Below are 18,811 nucleotides of genomic sequence, written 5' to 3'. Positions count from 1 at the left end.
TCTCACCGCTTCAGTGTCTTGAGAAACTTGCTGCCAGGGTGGAAGAGGTGCTTGAGGCTCTTGGAGACTGAATGCTTTCTGCTCTGGGGCTGGTTCTTGCAGGGCTCTGTGGAGCAGAGAGCACAGGATGCTGCAGCAGGAGATGAAGAGCTGATACCAATCCATTGGGAAGGCGCTGCTGGGGTCTCCACTGCCTGAGCTGTCCCCCTGCCCTTCACATCCATGGCACAGAGCTGTTCCTGCACCACCCAGCTCTGCAGATCACACCCCAACCCCAGGACTCAGCTGCCCCCGCCCCAGCCTCCGTGGAGCACCGTGCTGTGGGCTCACCGTGGCAAATGCAGTGCTGGTGGACGGTCTTCACCTGGCCCAGGAGATGGTCCAGAGCCTCAGCCTGGCCCCTCCGCCGCGGCGCCCGCCCGTCGTACTCGCGCCAGTCTGTGGGGACACAGCAGCGTCACCCCGGCACCCTCTGCCTGTGTGGGGGCACAAGGGCTCCCATCCCCTCCTCCCTCATCCCCCGGGTGTCCCCCTCATGCCACAGCATGGCAGCACTTGTGGGTGCTGGGCACTTCTGGGTGTGCTGGGAGATCCCCAGCTTTGTGCCCCTCTTCCCAGGAACACCCAGCTCTGCACAGCGCCCGTGGCCACCAGCCTCCCCACAGCGCGGCAGGGACACACCAGGGGGAAGGAACAAGGTTCTGTCTGTTGCTGCTACACTTCACTGGCCCTAAAAAAATAAAATTCTTTCCAGTCTCTTCCTCCAGGTCTTTCCCAGTTACTCCAGATGAGCGCTGGAAGCCGGGCTTACCTCGACAAACACATAAATAAACTCCTGCCAGCTCCACCCACTGTGGGACAGCAGCAGGACCCTGAGCAGGGCTGGGGACCTGCCGGCTCTTCTCCCTCAACTTTATATTAATTGCTTTAAACACCCCATGTCCTGCCCGCTGCTGTTTTCCATGGAAAGTTCAGCTCTGTTAACTTTGGCTAGAACTTGCCGCTATTTTTAGTAGCTTTAAAAACACCCAGGGAGGTGCCTGACCATATTCTGCTGGGCCAGGGAGGGATCTCTACTGAAGGGAGAAATATTACTGGCAATAAAAATAAATAAACCCCACTCCTGTCTGATTCACTTCAGCCACACTCAATTGATGCCACCTGGATCTTGGTCACAGGGAATGTGACCTGCGTGAGGTGGCAAACGGGCTTTAAAGTGGGTGCAAACATGACAGGGACAAGATAAAGCCACACTAGTAGACTGCTGTGCCCTTGCTGTGTGCATTCCTAGACATGCAAATGGATTTTTGGTGATTTCAGTGCTCTATGGATCTGCAGCCAGAGCTGTGTGCATGGTGCTGCACACCTCTGACCCACTACTGTTCATGTCCATCTGTTCCCAGTGCCCTCCCTGCAGTGGCCCTGCTCCCTGGGTGCCTGCAGCATGGTGGGACAGGATGTGCTTCCATGGCCCGATCCTTGGGACAAGCTCAGCCTCCCATAGGGCTGCTCCTTACTCATTTACAGCACCAGTCCCATGCGACACCACACAGGCACCTGTTTTGGGACTGCTGACAAGCGGCAGAGGCCATTCTGGAGCCCCCTTAGTCCTGAACTTCACCTTTGGGCTGCTCCTTCCAGCTCAGTCCTCTTGGCCCTTCTCCACCCAGCCCCCTGGGGTGCCTTGTGTGACACTGGGTGGCTGTTTCCTGACACTTTTCCTGGGGCCAGCATGGGGAGGAGAGTGCTGACAGCCCAGAGCTGGTCTCTGTTGGGGCTTGTGACCCCCATCCTAGCTCCATGCCAGGGAATGCAGGTCCTGGATGGCAGAGACCATGTGGTGGCACAGAGTGGGAGGCCACCGCCACCCAAGACCACTCTGAGTCCTGGCTCTTTGCCACCTCCCAGCTTCCTCCATGGGATGAGCTGATCCAGGTGGCCTGAAACGGCTCAGACTTTCCCAGGTGGCAAGGGTAACTCAAGGCTGAAAAGTCACTGTTTGGCAAAGCCCCTGTTGGCTGCAGGCAGCACCCCAGACCCCGAGGCACAGCCTCCCTGCCAGGCCTGAGACTCCAAACTGTGCCCCTGGCTCCACTCGCTCCCATGCCAGCAGTGAGAGGGACCCCGCATGGCACAGGGGGCTGTCCTGTCCCCCCTGCCCCACGCTGGCTGCCATGGGGGTGTTCCCAGGGGTACTCACTGGAAGGGATGGCGAAGGGGGGCGTGGAGGCTTGTGGGGGACCCCAGCCCTTCATGTTGTAGGCAGACACGCGGACGTGGTACGCCGTGCCCTGCAAGGAGAGCAGCACACTCAGCACACCCCACCTCTCCCAGCTTGGCAGCTGAGGCAAGGGGGACTTCCCCCAGCCCACTGCTCCAGTACAGCATGAGGAGCACTCAGCTAGGAGCCCACAGCACAGGTCACTGGCTCTCACCTCCCCTCCTGTACCAAGTCCTTGTTATGAGGCACTAGAGAATCCCTGTGGCCCTGCTGGGTGGGTTTGGGGCACACAGAGGAAGGACCAGACATTGCAAATGTCCCTTGCCAGAGATGCTCCAGCCTGAAAGACTCAGTGCTTCTGTGGGTTGGGGTGCTGGCGATCCCCTGGGACATGTAAGGATCCAGCCCCTGGAGACAGGGAGCTGGCCCAGCACTGTCAAGGGCTTGTAGCACAGTGACAGTGATTAAAGCCTCTGATTAAAGCCCAGCCAAGCTGCCAGATGTTGCCAGGCCTCCAGGCACTCATGAAGGCGACAGGAGCCTGTGAAGCAGCTCTGAGAGTGTGATTGATGGGCTTGGAGCAGTTCCTTGCAGTGATGCTGCTCCAGGCTCCGCTCGAGCCCCTCCTGCCACACTACAGACAGCCCTGACAGCTCCTGGGCTCGGCACTGCTGCTGGGCCTCAGCCCCTCCCACCTCACCTCACCAAGAACGGGGTTCTCTGCTCCTCAAATCAGTGCTCCCTGCCTGCCTACCCCTGCTAAGGCTGACCCCAGTTATCCCAGCATCTGCCCGTGTTCCCATCCTGAGCTCCATCCCACCACAGTCCCCGTGTCCCTGGTGCTGGCCCAGGCATGGCTCCTGCAGCTCTCAGGGAGATAAAAGAGCAGGGAGCCACAGTCCCACCAGCCATGACCTTGCCGAGCTCCCAAAGATGAAGATGGGGCTGGTCCCCCCTCTTGGTGACACTGGGGCTGGGCCGAGGGGTTGGACTGTGCAGGTGGCAGAGGGCTGAGCCACTGATTTACTGCCCAGGAAGAGCCTGGGTGGGGACAGGAGTGGGGAGGGGCATGGAGGATAAATCCGTGTTGGGTGAATGGGCCCATGCTGGCTGTCACTGCAGTCCCCAGGCACCCTCTCAGGGAGGTGCCCCACTGTCAGGGGCTGCAGCCATGTGGGGACAGACAGATGCTTCTCCCAGCCCCACAGTCTTGGCTCTGCCCAGGCTGTGCCCATGGCACACAGCGTGGCACAATCCTACTGTTCCTGCTCAGAATGATCATAGAAACAAAGAACCAGTAAGGTTGGAAAAGGCATCTAGGATCACTGAGTCCAACCACTGCCAAGGCCACCACTAAACCATGTCCCCAAGTACCAAATACACATCTTCTGAACATTTCCAGGGAAGATGACTCCACCACTGCCCTGGGCAGCCTGTGGCAGTGCCTGATTCCCTCCTCATGGGCTGCACTATGGCCTGTGGCTTTTCCCAGCTGTGGGCTCTCCCTGCTGAGCCCTGCCCACTGTGGGCACTCACCGACACCAGCCCCTGGATGGTGAAGTGCAGGTCCTTCAGCTTGTCAATCACAGCTTCTCCCAGCAGTGGTGAGAAGGTGGGGGAGCAGCTCCACTCCACTGCAAGGAGAGAGACCCAAGGTGCCATGAGGCTCTGGAGTGGGGACAGGCCACGCGGGCTGGGGCAGCATGTCACAGAGAGCCCCTGCAGCGGGACTGCAGACAGCACAGGAGATGGAGGCAGCGGAGTGCAGGCATGGAAAAGGTGATTCATAGAGGGGGGAAGGTCATGGGGAGCTGCTGTCCTCACCAAGCCACATAAGATGGGCTCAGCACCTTTAATTGGTGGCTCAGAAGTGGGGCATGGAAGAAATTCTTCCAGAAGCCAAAAATATCTGGTTTAAGTGGGTGAGGGGTGCATAACAACAAAGTCTTCCCAGTGTGCAGGATGAGGGGGCAGCCAACAAGCGACACCCCAAGTTTTGCCTTGGTGCAGGATGATGTTTGGTCTAGCTCAGAGCATTTTGGTGGTAGCCATGCTGTCCAGCAGCTGTGGCTTCCTCTGTCCTCTAGCATAAAAGTGGCCTGACTGGGGCTTGGCAGCACTGCCCATGGCTCTGTTGTGTTGACATGGGGTGCAAGGCACCTGCTGCGGCTGTGTGACCCTGCCCTACGGCAGGCATCCCCGTCCTTACCTTTGTACTTGGTGACAACGGCTGAGTTGACACTCAGGGGCTCCCAGAAGGTCACCTGCAACGAGGTGCTGCTGGCCACAGAGAGGTGGACGCTGCTGGGGGCATCTGGCACTCCTGGGGACAGAGAGGGCAGGGACTGCTACAGCCATGACGGTCGCTCTGAACCTTCCTGTGTCCCTCTTGGGCCCCTCCCTGATCCCAGGGACATATTCCCTGATGGAACATGTTCTCCCCTCCATGCACCCACACAGCAAGTGCTGGCCTCAGGGCGCAGGTGACAGGTGCCGGTGCCATGCACAGCCCCACTCCTTCCCCCGGAGCAGGGACAGCCCCAGCCCCGCTGCGGTCACTCACGGGCATGCTCAAACCCTGCCTTCATGCGCTTGTACAGCCGGAACCGCCACTCCCAGGCCTTGAGCTGCTTCTCCTTCTCGGAGCAGTCAGCGTTGGGCGCCTCGTTCACCACCTGTGCCATCAGCTCGTTGACGCGCTGCTCCGCTTCCCGCACCAGCGTGGAGAGGTGCAGCGAGCGGCTCTCCAGGCTCACAACTGGGGGAGGGAGCACGTGGCCACGGGCCCAGGAGGAAAGGGAGGAGAAGGTGGTTAGAGCAAGCTCTGCCTCTGCTGGCAAAGAATCCCCGCCCTGAGACCCCATCCTCCTCTCTGTGTCCTGGTCCTGGGGTCTGATTGAGTGCACAGCTCCCCTCAAGCCCTGCTGCAGCCTGCACCGGTGTCCCAGAGCCCAGCGATCACCTCCCCACCTGCATCCAATGCCTGGGGTGCTCCACTGCACCACGCTGCAGACCCAGGTGATGGGCACAGCACGACTCCTGTCCCAACTCACAGTGTGGGCTCTCCTTCGCTCCCGCCTGCAGCAGGGCCCTGGCGATGGGAGCATTGTTGGTCATGATGGCAATGTCCAGGGGCAGGAGCCCCTCGCTGTTGGGGGTGTTGAGGTCCAGCTCCTCAGGGCTATAGTGCTTCAGCATCTCCTGCACCCTGTCAAGATCCTGCAGTTCCACAGCCTCAAAGAGCGCAGCATTGCTCTGGAACTGGGTGAAAGGAGAAATGCAGCTGGGCTGAGCACGAGGCACCCTCCTCCATCCCACCACATACCCTGGACCCTCACTAGCACCCCATGAACCCAATCAGGGAGAGGGTGCCCTCATCCCAAGGGCTTGCGAGCATCAGCTCTTTGCAGACACATCTGGATGATGCCAAGTGAACACCTGGACCACCTGCAACTGAACTTGCTACAGCTTCAGTTAACACAATCTTGTGCTCCCACCCAGGCTCCAGCACTGCCCACACAGGGACCCTCTGTCCCCACCTGGATGGATCCAGCCCCCACAGACCCTCTGTCCCCACCTGGATGGATCCAGCCCCCACAGACCCTCTGTCCCCACCTGGATGGATCCAGCCCCCACAGACCCTCTGTCCCCACCTGGATGGATCCAGCCCCCACAGACCCCCTGTCCCCACCTGGATGGATCCAGCCCCCACAGACCCCCTGTCCCCACCTGGATGGAGCCAGCAGGCACTGACCAGGTAGGACTTGCGGAGCTTCTCCTTCTCGCCCCGTCCCACCAGGCTGCCCTCGTCGAAGGAGGTGTAGTTGACGCGGAATTTCCCGGACAGGTTTCGGTAGAGCCTCTTGGCCGCATTTGGTGAGGAAGGGCCTGGTGGCTTCCTGGCCTGTGCCAGCTGCAGGTCCCGCATCTGCTGTGTCATTTTAGGGGAGGATGACCTGGGAAAAAAGCCAGGAGGGAAATGAGGCATGGAGGATGTGCCAGAAAGGCAGAGGCAGATCTGTATTGTCAGGACCAAGACAGGAATCGGACAGCCAGAGCAGTGCCAATGTGAGTGGCTGCAAGGTGAACGCCAGTGCCAGCAATGCCCTCACCCATCTGTTTTCAGCTGAGGCAGATCTGTTCCTGGCTGCTGGCCCTGCAGGGGTGCCAAGGGGCTCATATGATCCCTGCAGGTAAGACATTTCCTTCCAGACACAAGCTGGGATGCCCAAAGCAACCGCAGGCTGCTCAGCTGTACAACTGGTCTGGATCCATCCCAGCAGGGCAATCTCTCCACACACCCAGTCTCCACCATCCAGCTCCTACAGAGATGCCCAGCCCCCCAGCAGTGCAGGCTGCAGGGCCTGGCAGCCCCCAGACCCATGCTGGGTGATTGCTGTCCATCACCATTGGCCTGGGATAGTCTCGTGTACGCTCTCCACATCCACCCTTCTACAGGAACCCTGCACTTAGCACCATCCCTCAGCTCTTTTTGGTACATGACTTTTCTCGGAGTTGTTATTCCGGCAAAGGGCACTCTCTGGAAGTGAAGTGGGAGCAGGGAACATTAAGGGCCATTTCTAAGGGCATCCAGACAATGCCAGGTCCTGATGGGGACCAGTGACCTCAGTCTTCTGCTCATCAAGAGATCCTGGCTTCACAGCTGCTCCTTACCTTTTCCATCCATTAACCTACAAAATCTTTTCTCCTCTCTGATTATAGAATCACAGACTGGTTTGGGTTGGAAGGGACCTTGAAGACCATCTAGTTCCAATGCCCTGCCACTGGGACATGATTTTGATTCTTACTTTCAAGATCTACCAGTCACAAGGAAAGCTAGTGTCTTTTCTGGGGCTCTCCAGAGCGGGAGCTGTTCCTTTCCCCACAGTCAGGACTCTCCTGTCTCCATCAAGACCTCTTCCCACCAGTCAAAATCCCCTGCTTTGCATGAGTGTGGCCTTGTTGCTGTGTGGGGCTTTTGCCCATGAGTCATCCCCTGCGGCATGGAGGGTTTCCACTGCGTCAAACATCTGATCCCCTTCTTGCTGGAGCTCTGGCACAGTTCCCAGAGAGGAGCATCAGGTCTGAGAAGCATTTAGCATGGCTACACTTAACACAGTTTCTCTCAGTTTTGGCCCCATCCCCCTGTGTATAAGGTCAGATATTTAGGGGAAAAGTCTTCCTCCCCTTGCTTTATTGGTTAAATATCAAGTGTGATAAAAGCATGGCATTTGGCTGAAGGTCATGCCAGAGCAGCCCAGCGAGGCTGTGCCTGGGGTAAGGATGTTTATAAAGCCATCATCGTGAGACAGGATATTAATAACCCCTCGCTCTGCGCCCTTCGTCGTCCTCATTTCAGATGAGGCACAGGGGGCTGCAGAAGGACTTTAATGATTTTACCTTTTATTACTGTGATATTTAAGAGTGGAAAAATGCTGCTAAGGTTGGCTCCTGGCAATCATTCATCTCATCAGCTTCAGCCTGTGGATTTAGAGGGCTCCAGTGTGGCCCAAGCCACAGTGTCAAGTTGCTGCCCTGGGTTGCTCCAGAAATGGACATTATCTGAGCACAGGGCTTCATGGATCAGACACCGAGCACCAGCCACACCAAACCAAAGGCCCATTTGCAAAAGCAGACAAGTGTATTGTCACTTCAGGTGGCAAAGTACCCCTCAGCATCCACACTAGAGTGGGCGAGTTCTGAGCAGCAGAGTCCTACTTGTTCTGGTGGGAAGGGAGGGATCAGCACCCAGGACTGTGTCACCATGGTGGGAGAGACCTGCACAATGCAAGGAAGGGTGGAAAACCAGTCCTACGGTCTCTGGGGCCTGCCTGGCTCTGACATGGTGTCCTCAGCCTGTGCACGCACGCGTCATCATGGACAGGGAGCAGCTCCTGGCACGGCCTCTCCTGAGGGCTCCTCATGCCAAGGGCTGGCACACAGCACACACAGCCTTCTGCAGAGGGCAGGGCACAGGGCTGGCACAGCAGCACAGCTCTGCTGTCACTGCTGCACAGAGAGAAAAGCCACCTGTACCTGAGCAGGCAGAGCTGTTCTGGCAGGAAGAGACAGGAAGGCAGGTCCTGTCCCTCAGGAGAAGCCTGAGATGCAAAGCACTGCCTGGCATATTTAGGAAAGAGAACTGACTTGAGAGGTTCTCCAGCAAAACCTTGCCCTTTCTCTTGTGTTTAAGAGTTGCCTGCTGCCCAGGTTCTTGTCTCTCCTCTCCACCTCCAGCTGCTGCTCAGAGGTGAAGGTGGCTCTTTCAGCAGGCTCATCCACAAGACATGTAAATTCCACTGTGGTTCCCCTCAAAGGAGGCAACAATGCTCTCCCACACAGAATGCTCTTCCCTCCATGGAAGCTGGAGCTTGTAATAGATCCTTGCTCCATTTGTGCCTGCAGAATCAGCCTTTAAAATGGAGTGGTGCTTTGGAGAGAAAGTCATTTGTTCTGCCTATTAAAATACACAGCAAATGACCCAGGGCAGGCAGACTGCACAGCTGGGAGGAAGCTCTCTCAGAGATGGCAGAAACAGAGACAGAGAAATTTCTCACTGTTTTCCCTCCTCTGATTTGCTTTTAATGAGAAGTAAAGAGATGGAAATTATTCAGTGCTCAGGAGTGAACATCTATGTATATTAAACCAGCTGCCCCAAAGATAAAAGAGTTTCCTGCCCTGTGGTTATGAGTCATCTGGACTCGGTGAAATGGTCTTGATTTATCTACAGCTAAACTTTGCCCTGGAGCAAGTGGTAGCTGAAAACAACACCTGCAGATGTCCTGCCCTCAGGGGCCAACCAGCAAACACCAGCTCACCATGGCAAAGCCCCATCCTGCAGGGAGGTGTGGGAGGAGATCCCACCTTCTCTGCCTGAAGAGTCTCAGTGTAGCCAAAACTAAATTTATCCCAGCCACAAATGGTTCTTGTTGGTAATTACTGTCCTGCAGCCTACAGAGGACAGGTGCTTTGCCTGCCCCAGCAGTTCAGCTCCCTGGCCACGGGGGATGTGTCTGTGACCATCAGGGAGGTGATGCGGACATCAGGTTTGCAGTGCCAGAAACCCACACAGCAGCAAACTCCATCACCCTCTCCATAGAAGACGCTGAGGTTCTGTGGAAGGATGAGCTGGGACTGGTCAGATCCATCTGGGGTCAGTTCTGGGGCTCTCATGGCTCTCATGGCTGGAGCATGTCCAGAGGAGGGAATGGAGCTGGAGAAGGGGCTGGAGCACCAGGAGAGGCTGAGGGAGCTGGGAAGGGGCTCAGCCTGAGAAAAGGAGGCTCAGGGGGGACCTTGTGGCTCTGCACAGCTCCTGACAGGAGGGGACAGCCGGGGGGGTCAGGCTCTGCTCCCGGGGAACAGGGACAGGACAAGGGGAAATGGCCTCAAATTGTGCCAGGAGAGGTTCAGATCTGATATCAGGAAAACTTCTTCCCTGAAAGGGTTGTCAGGCACTGGCACAGCTGCACAGGGCAGTAGTGGAGTCCCCATCCCTTGAGGGATTTAAAAGTGGATGTGGCACTGGGGACATTGTTTAGTGGGGGCCTTGGCAGTGCTGGGTTAATTGTTGGATTTGATAATCTTAAATGTTTTTTCCAACCTTAGTGATTCTAACTGTGATTCTTTCTCAGGAAACCAATGCAATAGAGGTGGTTTTCTTTTTTTAAAAAAGTACATGAGAATGGATGAGCATAAGGCGTCTTCAGTTGTTCCCTTCCTCCAGCATCAAACACAAGCAAATCCACTGGGTACTTTACAATGTGGTTTATGGATATTCTGAATGTTAATGTTTGCAACACTGCAGATCTTGGCCTAGTAAAAAGTGTTAATAATTGTTGCAATTCCTTGATTTTAAGTGCATTTTGTAGAAGGGTGTAGCCCCTCTGAGTGTCCAGCTGAGAACCAGTCCCTGACAGCCAGGGCTGCTGAGCCCCCTGACAGCAGAGCCAGGGGGCTGGGACAGCCCTCCCCAGCGGGTACCTGGACAGGTAGGGCATGGCCACCCTGCCCACAGGTCACCAGGCCAGACATAAGGAAGAAATTTTTTACCGTGAGGGTGGGCAGGCCCTGGCACAGGGTGCCCAGAGCAGCTGTGGCTGCCCCTGCATCCCTGGCAGTGCCCCAGGCCAGGCTGGACAGGGCTTGGAGTGACCTGGGACAGTGGGAGGTGACCCTGCCATGGCAGGGGTGGGATGAGATAAATCATCTTTAAGGTCCCTTCCAACCCAGAGGAGTCCATGATTCCAAGACGGCTGGGGGGGCACGGTGGCCATCCCAGAGCCCTCAGCACCAGGGAACAGCTGGGAACAGCTCATGTGCCAGCAGAGCTGGGGCAGCGCCCTGCCAGCCACGCCCCGGGGCTCCGGGTGCCTCTGCCCCCAGGCTGGCAGTGAGAGGGCAGGCCCCAGGCACAGCAGCTGCCAGGAGCTCGCTCTGCACTGCAGCCCCGGCTGTCGCTGCAGGGAGCTGCTCCCACCATTCCCAGCCGGATGCAGCAAACAAGGAAGCAGCAGGGCTCTGTGCACGAGAACAAGGGAGCCTGAAGCAGGGGGGATGAAGGGTGCTGATGGCTTTCTAAGGACAAGGGTTGGTATTGGGAGCAGAAGAGGGATTGGGCCCTTGCAGAGTTTGCTGAAGCCTCACAGCTACGTGGATGTTAGTGGTGTGTTAGCACAAGATGCCAGGGATACTCTCCTGAACCACGCTCCAGTTCAGTCCAGAGGGGTATCCAAGGAGAGAACAGGAGCAGCCCAAAACCCAGGGGGACAACCCAGTGCAGCCAAGCTCACCCCAACAGGGAGCTCACAGCAAGAGGTGACCGGCACCCAGCACGGGCAGCAGGGCAAGGGGGCAAATCTGCCCCACTCAGGTGAGACCCCCCTGCAGAGCTGCCCCCAGATCTGGGCCCCCAGCATAGAAAAGTGAGTCCAGAGGAGGCCACAGAGATGCTTCAAAGGATGGAGACCCTCTGCTGTGGAGCCAGGCTGGCAGAGCTGGGGGTGCTCACCTGGACAGGAGAAGGCTCCAGGGACACCTCAGAGCCCCTGCCAGGGCCTAAAGGGGCTCCAGGAGAGCTGGAGAGGGACTGGGGACAAGGGATGGAGGGACAGGACCCAGGGAATGGCTCCCACTGCCAGGGGGCAGGGATGGATGGGATATTGGGAATTGGGAATTGTTCCCTGTGAGGGTGGGCAGGCCCTGGCACAGGGTGCCCAGAGCAGCTGGGGCTGCCCCTGGATCCCTGGAATTGTGCAAGGCCAGGCTGGGCAGGGCTTGGAGCAGCCTGGGACAGTGGAAGGTGCCCCTGGATATGGCAGCGGGTGGAACTGGATGGGCTTTAAGGTCCCTTCCAACCTGAGCTGTCCCATGGCTGTATGATCCTACGAGATCAAGTGGCAAAATCAACATACAGATGTTTCCTAAGAGAAAAATCTGAGTGTGAGAGATCTCTCCACACCTGAGCACACTTGGTCTGACCCATGTCCAGGGCTGTGCTCACCCCTGTGCAGCAGGAATTCACAACTATGGCCACGGACACTTGGACACCAACACTCTGAGCAGCTCCCCCACAGCCATGGGGACAACAACAAGAAGTGCCGTGTCCAGCATGAAGAGGAGCTGCTGATGTGTTTGCATTTTCCACTCTTCTTGCCCAAGCATAAGTAATTTTTCATGACTGGCAAAATAGAGGCTGGATTAAAAATGGAACATGAGTAGGGGAGCCCTTCCAAAGAGTGGGATTTCATAACCCACCAAAAAGCACGCTCAGAACTAGGACCAAATGCCATGATCAGCATCCCTGCAAGGCAGCAGGGCTCATGGAGCAGCAGGCACAGCAGTCACCCACCCTGGGCTGTGCAGACCACCAAGGCATTTAGGTGCTGTGCGGTGACCTGGCCATGCAGACACGGAGCAAAACACTCCTGCTCCACAGAAACAGCTGTGTGCCTAGAAAATGCACGTGCCTATTGAAACCTGGGTCCAGGGAAAGGCACCAAAGCAGACTTTGTTTGTTTGTTTGTTTGTGTTTCCTCCAGCTTTTTTCTTTTCTCCCCACTTGGCAAACCTGCTGGGTTTTGTTTTGAGTGGAGCTGAAGCGAGCATGCCTCTTTTGTTTAGCAATAACAACTAACTTATATAGATGCTCTCCTGCCAAGACATTTTTGTTGGAGCTCCAGAAACCCAGTGCTGTTAGACCCCAATGCTTGGAGGAGCTCAGCGTGGTGTCAGGCCCCTGGGTCAGTGCAGACCTTCCCAAGCAGCAATGGCAGCACATCGTCCCTGCTGTCCCCACGCCGGGCACACGTGGTGTGTCTGTGCTGCCCGAGGAGCTCGTGGCCCCTGGCAGCAGAGAACACCCCATGGACACCCAGCCCACCCTGGCACAGCACGGCTCTGCAGGGGAAAGCTGACTCCCAGCAGCTCGGCACCCAAATGAAAAGCACATCCTGGGGGAGATCTGCAATGTCCAGCAGTGCTCAGTGCCCTGCACCTCTGCAGGAGATGAAGAGCAGCATTCCTCCTTGGAGCACTTCCCCTCCGAGCACCCCCCCTGTGCCATCCAGGCTACTCCCCAAATCAGCAGGGTTTTTGCATCCTTTGGGGAGCACTTGCACTGGGAACACATGGCAAGGACCCCCCTCTCCCCCTGGGTCCAGTCCTCACTCAGCTGTGGCAGAATGCACTCACACGGGCTGGACACAGGAGATCCCACAGCACAGGGCTGGGCGTCAGCAGTGTCCTCCTGAGCACAGCCATGTCCCCCGGCACAGCACAAAAGAGCCTGCCCAAATGTCTCATCCCTACTTAAATCACAGGCTGAATTTGGGAAAGACAGAGACTTCAGGACTCCAAGAGAAGTCTGGAGCCAACCAAGTAGATCACTTGCTGACAGTGTCCCATAAAACACCCCACTGCTGCAGGCCCAGCAGTGCCTTTGGGGAGGAAGGGAGCAGAGACGCCTGAGCAAACTCTGCTGCAACACAATAATGCTGCTGCTTCTTGCTTTTCTTTAGCTTTTTCATTAGACCTCCTGATCACTGCTTAAAAGTGAGACCAGAAGGATCTTGTGGTTCAATGGCCATGAAAATGTAGCCCAAATCAGACCTTCACTTGCAGTGTCCCTGTGACATCTGCCATCAGGCAGGGCTGCCATCACAAAGTGCCACTGTGCTGGCCGTGCCACGCAGGGCACCCTCCTGCACACACACCTCACACAGCACTGCCAGGCACGGGGCACCTCTCCTGGGCACTGTGCTGAGGGACATGGCACAATGACTGCCTCACCAGCCAAGGCAGGTGATGCTGCCAACACCAGCAGCCCATAAGCAACACCTTGGGCTGCAATGAATGGGGCACTAGTGGGCACAGCCTGGCTCCAGACACCCCAAACCATCCCTTGAGGGCGGAAATTGAACATTTCAGAGGCTCACACAGTCTCCATCCACAGATCTGGGTCAGGAAGGAGATGCTGGAAGCTTCTATGTCTAGCCCAGCTCTGCTGATTTTACTGTTTTCACAAGGATTTACCCCACAGAGCTGCTGCGTGTCCTGCCCAGAGGCTCCTACCTAAAAAATCCACAGAAAATCCACTTTTCTTCTTCTGTGCTGCCAAACTTTTGTGGGGATGGAGCTGAGTGGTCTGTGCATTACAGATTGAGGGCATCTCTGAGCGGAGCGGTTCGGGAGCTGCTGCTCGGGATGCAGCATCCCCGTGTGACCCGCACGTGTCCCCGGGGCACCTCCCGTGCCAAACGGTGCCGGTCCCTCCCCACCGGCACCGGCACCGGCCCCGGGCACGGCTCGGCCCTGGGCTCCCGTCTCCCGGGCTGGGCAAGCCTTTCTCGCTGCCTGGCCACAAAGCCAGCCTTTAATTGCCGCTTGACATTAAGTATCTGAGCAAGGAAGTCTTGGGTAAATGTTCTTGCTATGGGAACACACAGTGCTGAGTCTCTTTAATTACATTGTTTTTGTTTGGCTTTTTTTATTAGTTGTGCTGCGGCTTCCCCTCCCTGACAGGCCAGCGAGGCTCACGCTAAATATGGCCGGGTTTAAAGTCCGCCGTGAAACCCGAACCGCGGCACCAGACTGGCTGGACGCGGTGCAAGCCAGGGTTACGCGGGACACGCATTCCAGCCGCCGGCTCCGGCCCGCGCTCCCCCGCCCTGCTCACACATCGCAGCCTCTCCGAGAACAACCACCACGCTCCGAACCACCTCTACATCTTCCTCTCCCTTGTCCTGTGAAATCCCCCTGTGAACAGCCCAGCCCTGGGCCGCAGGCTGCCCCATTTCTGTCGTGCTCATCACTTCCACACTGCATGTGCCCACATCTCCGCGGTACCCGTCGAGCCCGTCTCCATCCCATCTGTCCCTTCCTGTGCTCTCCCCATCCCAAACTGCCCTGCCCCACACCTGCTCAGCCCACCTCCAGGCTGCCCCTCAGGGCCAAAGAGCCTTCTTCCCACTGGCCACACTGCTTTCATCTTCTTCTGCCCTCCTTGTTATTTTAAAGGCATTCCAGAGGATGCTGTCAGGCTTGGATGTGGTTTGGTTGGGTTGTTTGTTTTCGTACTGGAGGTTTTATGATCGCATTGGGAACAAGCCCTAATTGAGCTGCAATTCGAATTGCAGTCCGTGGGTATTTGTTTCATTTTTGGAAGGGCTCAAACGGCTGTGCAGCTTAGGCTGGAGAATGCATTTGGTTTTAACTGGAACCTGATGGAGACAGGACAGAGCAGGACAAGCTGCCCCGAGTCATGATCAAAGTTCCTGGGGAAGCCCAGTGTGGTCAGCCCGGTGCCAGGTACCCACGACACAACAGGCAGTGCTGGTTGTGATCACAGCCCTGTGACCACCCAAAAGCCCTGGCACTGTCAGGGAGGAGGCAGACGGAGCCAGAACTCTGGTGCCAAGAGCCAAGCACACAGCCCTGGGGCCTGGCTCGGTGGGAGCTTGCAGCCACCCTGCAAATCCCTGTCCCCTGCAAACCCCTGTCCCCTGCAAACCCCTGTCCCCTGCAAATCCCTGTCCCCTGAAAACCCCTGTCCCCTGCAAACCCCTGTCCCTTGAAAACCCCTGTCCCTTGAAAACCCCTGCAAACCCCTGTCCCTTGAAAACCCGTCCCCTGCAAATCCCTGTCCCCTGAAAACCCCTGTCCCCTGCAAACCCCTGTCCCCTGCAAATCCCTGTCCCCTGAAAACCCCTGTCCCTTGAAAACCCCTGTCCCTTGAAAACCCCTGCAAACCCCTGTCCCCTGCAAATCCCTGTTCCCTGCAAATCCGTGTCCCCTGAAAACCCCTGTCCCCTGAAAACCCCTGTCCCTTGAAAACCCCTGCAAACCCCTGTCCCCTGCAAACCCCTGTCCACTGACAGCCCGTGTTCTACAAACATCTGTGCCCAGCAAATCCCTGCACTCTGTAAATCCCTGTTCCCTGCAAACCTCTGCAGGGGTTTGTGACTTGTGCTCACCTAAGAAAGGGGGCCCAGCACCCCAGAGGGAGCCCAGCACCACTGCTGGCTGCTCCTTGCTGAGTCAGGAGCTGCTCCAGACCAGGGCTGCTCACAGGGAACAGCAGCAAGAAGGGGCAACACCCAGAGGTCAGTGCCCAGACTGCCCTTCATGGGAACTGCGTGGTGACACCTTCCACTGACCGTGTCCCACACCCCCTGCCACAACCAGTGTGCAGCCCCACACCCAAATGTGCCTGATGCTCCCAGCACCAGCAACCAGCCAGACCTTTGCAGGTAGCGATGGGCAGACAGAGGGACCAGAGAGCACCTGCTCTGCTCCACTCCCATCCTGCCAGCATCTCGGAAGCCCAGATGCTGGAGCAGGTCAGCAGAACTCTAGGAGACACCTCCAAGCCACTAAGAGCACCCTGGTTAAATCAAGCTTGCACATGGGGAAGCAGATGAGCCGTGGGGACTCGCTGCCCCTCTGTCAGGAGGAAACCTTATCCCAGCCTGGCCTGCCAGGAACGAGCAACACTCCTGCCACAGCTGCATGTTTGCAAACCCTGCTCCAGGGATCAAATGCAGGAGCTGAGTCATACGACGACTGAAATCAAAGATCACTGAAGGCAAAAGAAGGGAGAAAAAGTATCCCTGTGGGTTCTCAGGGGCCCACTTTGGATCCAACAAGAGCAGGAGGTAAATGCTCAGCATGGAGATGCCCAGGGAACAGCTGGCATGCTAGGAAGAGTGAGAAGGGATGTCAGGTCACACTCACCCAAGCCTGGTTCTGTCCCCTTCCTTGGGTCCTGACACACACTTTGGGGAGGGAACAGGGCAGGGGCTGGCAGAGCCCATGGGGCCAGAGTCTGTTCCAGTGCAAAAAACAAGGGGGCTCGGATGGCCGCAGGTGCTCTGAGGGCTGCTGCCATGTACCTGCACCCCACCAAAGAGCCCAGGACCTTCCAGGAGCCAGGAAGAAGCACTCACCTGTCTGTGCCCAAGACTGCTTGAGCTTGGGCCAGAGGATGTCGCGTGTTGTGTCATGGCCTCACCCCAGGGTAATGTTCCAGTGTCTCCTCACTCCCCTGACACCACCAGGGCTCTGCCCCTGAGTCTGGCTCCTCTGCCTCACTGTGCCTTCCCTGGCATGGTGGGGCCCACACGCAGACCCCCACGATGGTTCGAAGGTTGGGTCAGCTCCTGGTTCTGCTGGAACAGGGCTCCAGGGAGCCCCATCCCCATCCCCTGGGGCTGGGGCTGGCCTGGCATGGGGGCACAGCTCCGTGTGCTGGGGGCTGAGACCTGCAGGCTCATCACAGCAGTGGGAGGCAATCCATGTGCACCCAGAGCTGCAGAGAGCCAAATCCTTTAACCTCCTGCGCCACCTGGTGCCACCGGGAAGGACGTGCCACCGGGATGCACCTCCCGGCGGGAACCACATCCTCTCCAGAACCATCAAATGGTAGAAAAATGGCCCAAGAAGGTCTTCTGGAGATCCCCTGAGCTCAATTCCCCATGCCTATGGCTGGGCTTCACCCTTAGCCACCTACATCCCACCTGTACTTCCCAGTCCTCCAGCCCATACTGGGATGTTCCTTCTGGTGGAATGCCACCTCCATTCCATTGTCCCACCCAAGACATCCAGCCAGATGGGACCAGCATTGTGACCGAAACCAGGCTGAAGACTTCCAGAGCTGCACCCAAAGGGGTTACAAAAGGGAGCCCACAGCCACTGATCTCAGCGGGGAGGAGGAGACATGGGCCAAGTGACAATGGAAGAGCAGACGAACGTACACACCCAGCTCCAGAGCTGCTCCCAGCTGGTAAATGTTACTGGAGTCAGAAAGGCGCTTCCCGCTGGAAGGCACACAGCAGGAGCCAGCCAGCAGTGTGGGCACGCCAGCCACTGCCCACAGACTGTCCCTGGCACGGCCACCAACAACAGCCACCCCCACGGGGCTCTCCCGGACCAGCCTGTCCCAGCCTGGCAAACGCCTTGCCTGGCACAGCTTCATGCCAGGATTTGCTCCCAGCTCGCTCCAGATCAGCTCCCATCGGGACCTTCTCTGACCAGCCCACCGCCCTGCCCTGGGGCTGGTCTCATGCCAGCACCACCCAACCCATGAGCAACACCAGAGGGGCTGGGTCACTGCCCCCCAACTACGGCAGCGTCTCCATGGAGTCAGGGTCCATAGACTGCAGCCCAAGAGGAGAAGCCAGTTTTTTCCACCATTTTGTTAGAAAACATCCTGCAAGTGCCTGAGCACTCTTGTAACTGCATTAACTGGGGGCAATAACCCCCAGCAGGAGCTCCTGCCAGCTGGGGCTTGCCTGCTCCTTCATCAGACCAGAGCTTTCCCAGCTCATGTGTCATTCCTCCCTCTGCAGAAAGCTCTGAGGTACCATCAAGCAGAGAAACCCCAGCTGAAGATAACAGAGTCTGTGGAGGAATTTCCAAAGCCCTCGGGACAGCAATTAGGAAAAGTTCCCACTCAAATATAAAAGAGTAACTTTGAAAACCATAGGGATCACCAGGTCAAACCTCCACCTACCAGGACCTGCTCAGCCTGGACCTGATGGCTTTGAAGGTCCTTCCCAGCCGCAATGGTTCTGGGATTCTGTCCCTCCACGCACGGATGTGATGCTGCTGAGCTCACCCATGGGGCAGGCAGGTCTACAAAAACCCTTCCCCAGGTCTGGCATGACAGGAGCGTTTCCTCAGCTTCTCCTCCCCTCACCTGGCACAGCCCAAGTTGGCCTGAGCTCTGCTCCTTCTCTCTGCTGAGGGCGAGAGGCAGGTGATACCCACAGCCAGTGCCACACATGGGAAATGGGGACAAAAACAACCTTGTCTTGGTAAACTGCTTTTGAGTTAACTGGAAACGGCTCCTTCAGCCACCACTGCTGACCTGGGCTTGTCTGGGCAAGGAGGTGTCCCTAGAGAAAGGGACAGGGGGACACAGAGTGGCCTGAGTCCCTTTGCAAATGGGGACACCAGCAGCTGGCCCTGGAAACCTCCTCAGGCATGCCCAGCCATGCTCTCCAGTGGCTAAACATTTGACCAAATCCATGTTGACTTCCAGCAGGAATGCATCATCCCTGCCAAATTTCAAGTCTCTTTTTCAAAGAGTGG

At 57.2% G+C, this 18,811-nt stretch overlaps 1 protein-coding gene across 1 annotated transcript in view; it reads right to left on the bottom strand.

The window, feature by feature from the left end:
• The window catches only part of LOC115909321 (ankyrin repeat and fibronectin type-III domain-containing protein 1-like), a 192,523-nt gene that overhangs the window by 10,071 nt on the left and 163,641 nt on the right, over positions 1-18,811 (bottom strand). The window contains 8 exon segments of the mRNA XM_030958540.1: positions 7-106; positions 331-438; positions 2,201-2,291; positions 3,758-3,855; positions 4,431-4,544; positions 4,785-4,979; positions 5,275-5,482; positions 5,976-6,177. Coding sequence (XP_030814400.1) covers positions 7-106; positions 331-438; positions 2,201-2,291; positions 3,758-3,855; positions 4,431-4,544; positions 4,785-4,979; positions 5,275-5,482; positions 5,976-6,177 — 1,116 coding nt within the window.

This window comes from Camarhynchus parvulus, chromosome 14 (genome assembly GCF_901933205.1).
Source record: "Camarhynchus parvulus chromosome 14, STF_HiC, whole genome shotgun sequence".
In the NCBI taxonomy this organism is placed as follows: Eukaryota; Metazoa; Chordata; class Aves; order Passeriformes; family Thraupidae; genus Camarhynchus; species Camarhynchus parvulus.
This window is presented reverse-complemented; position numbering and strand designations above follow the sequence as displayed.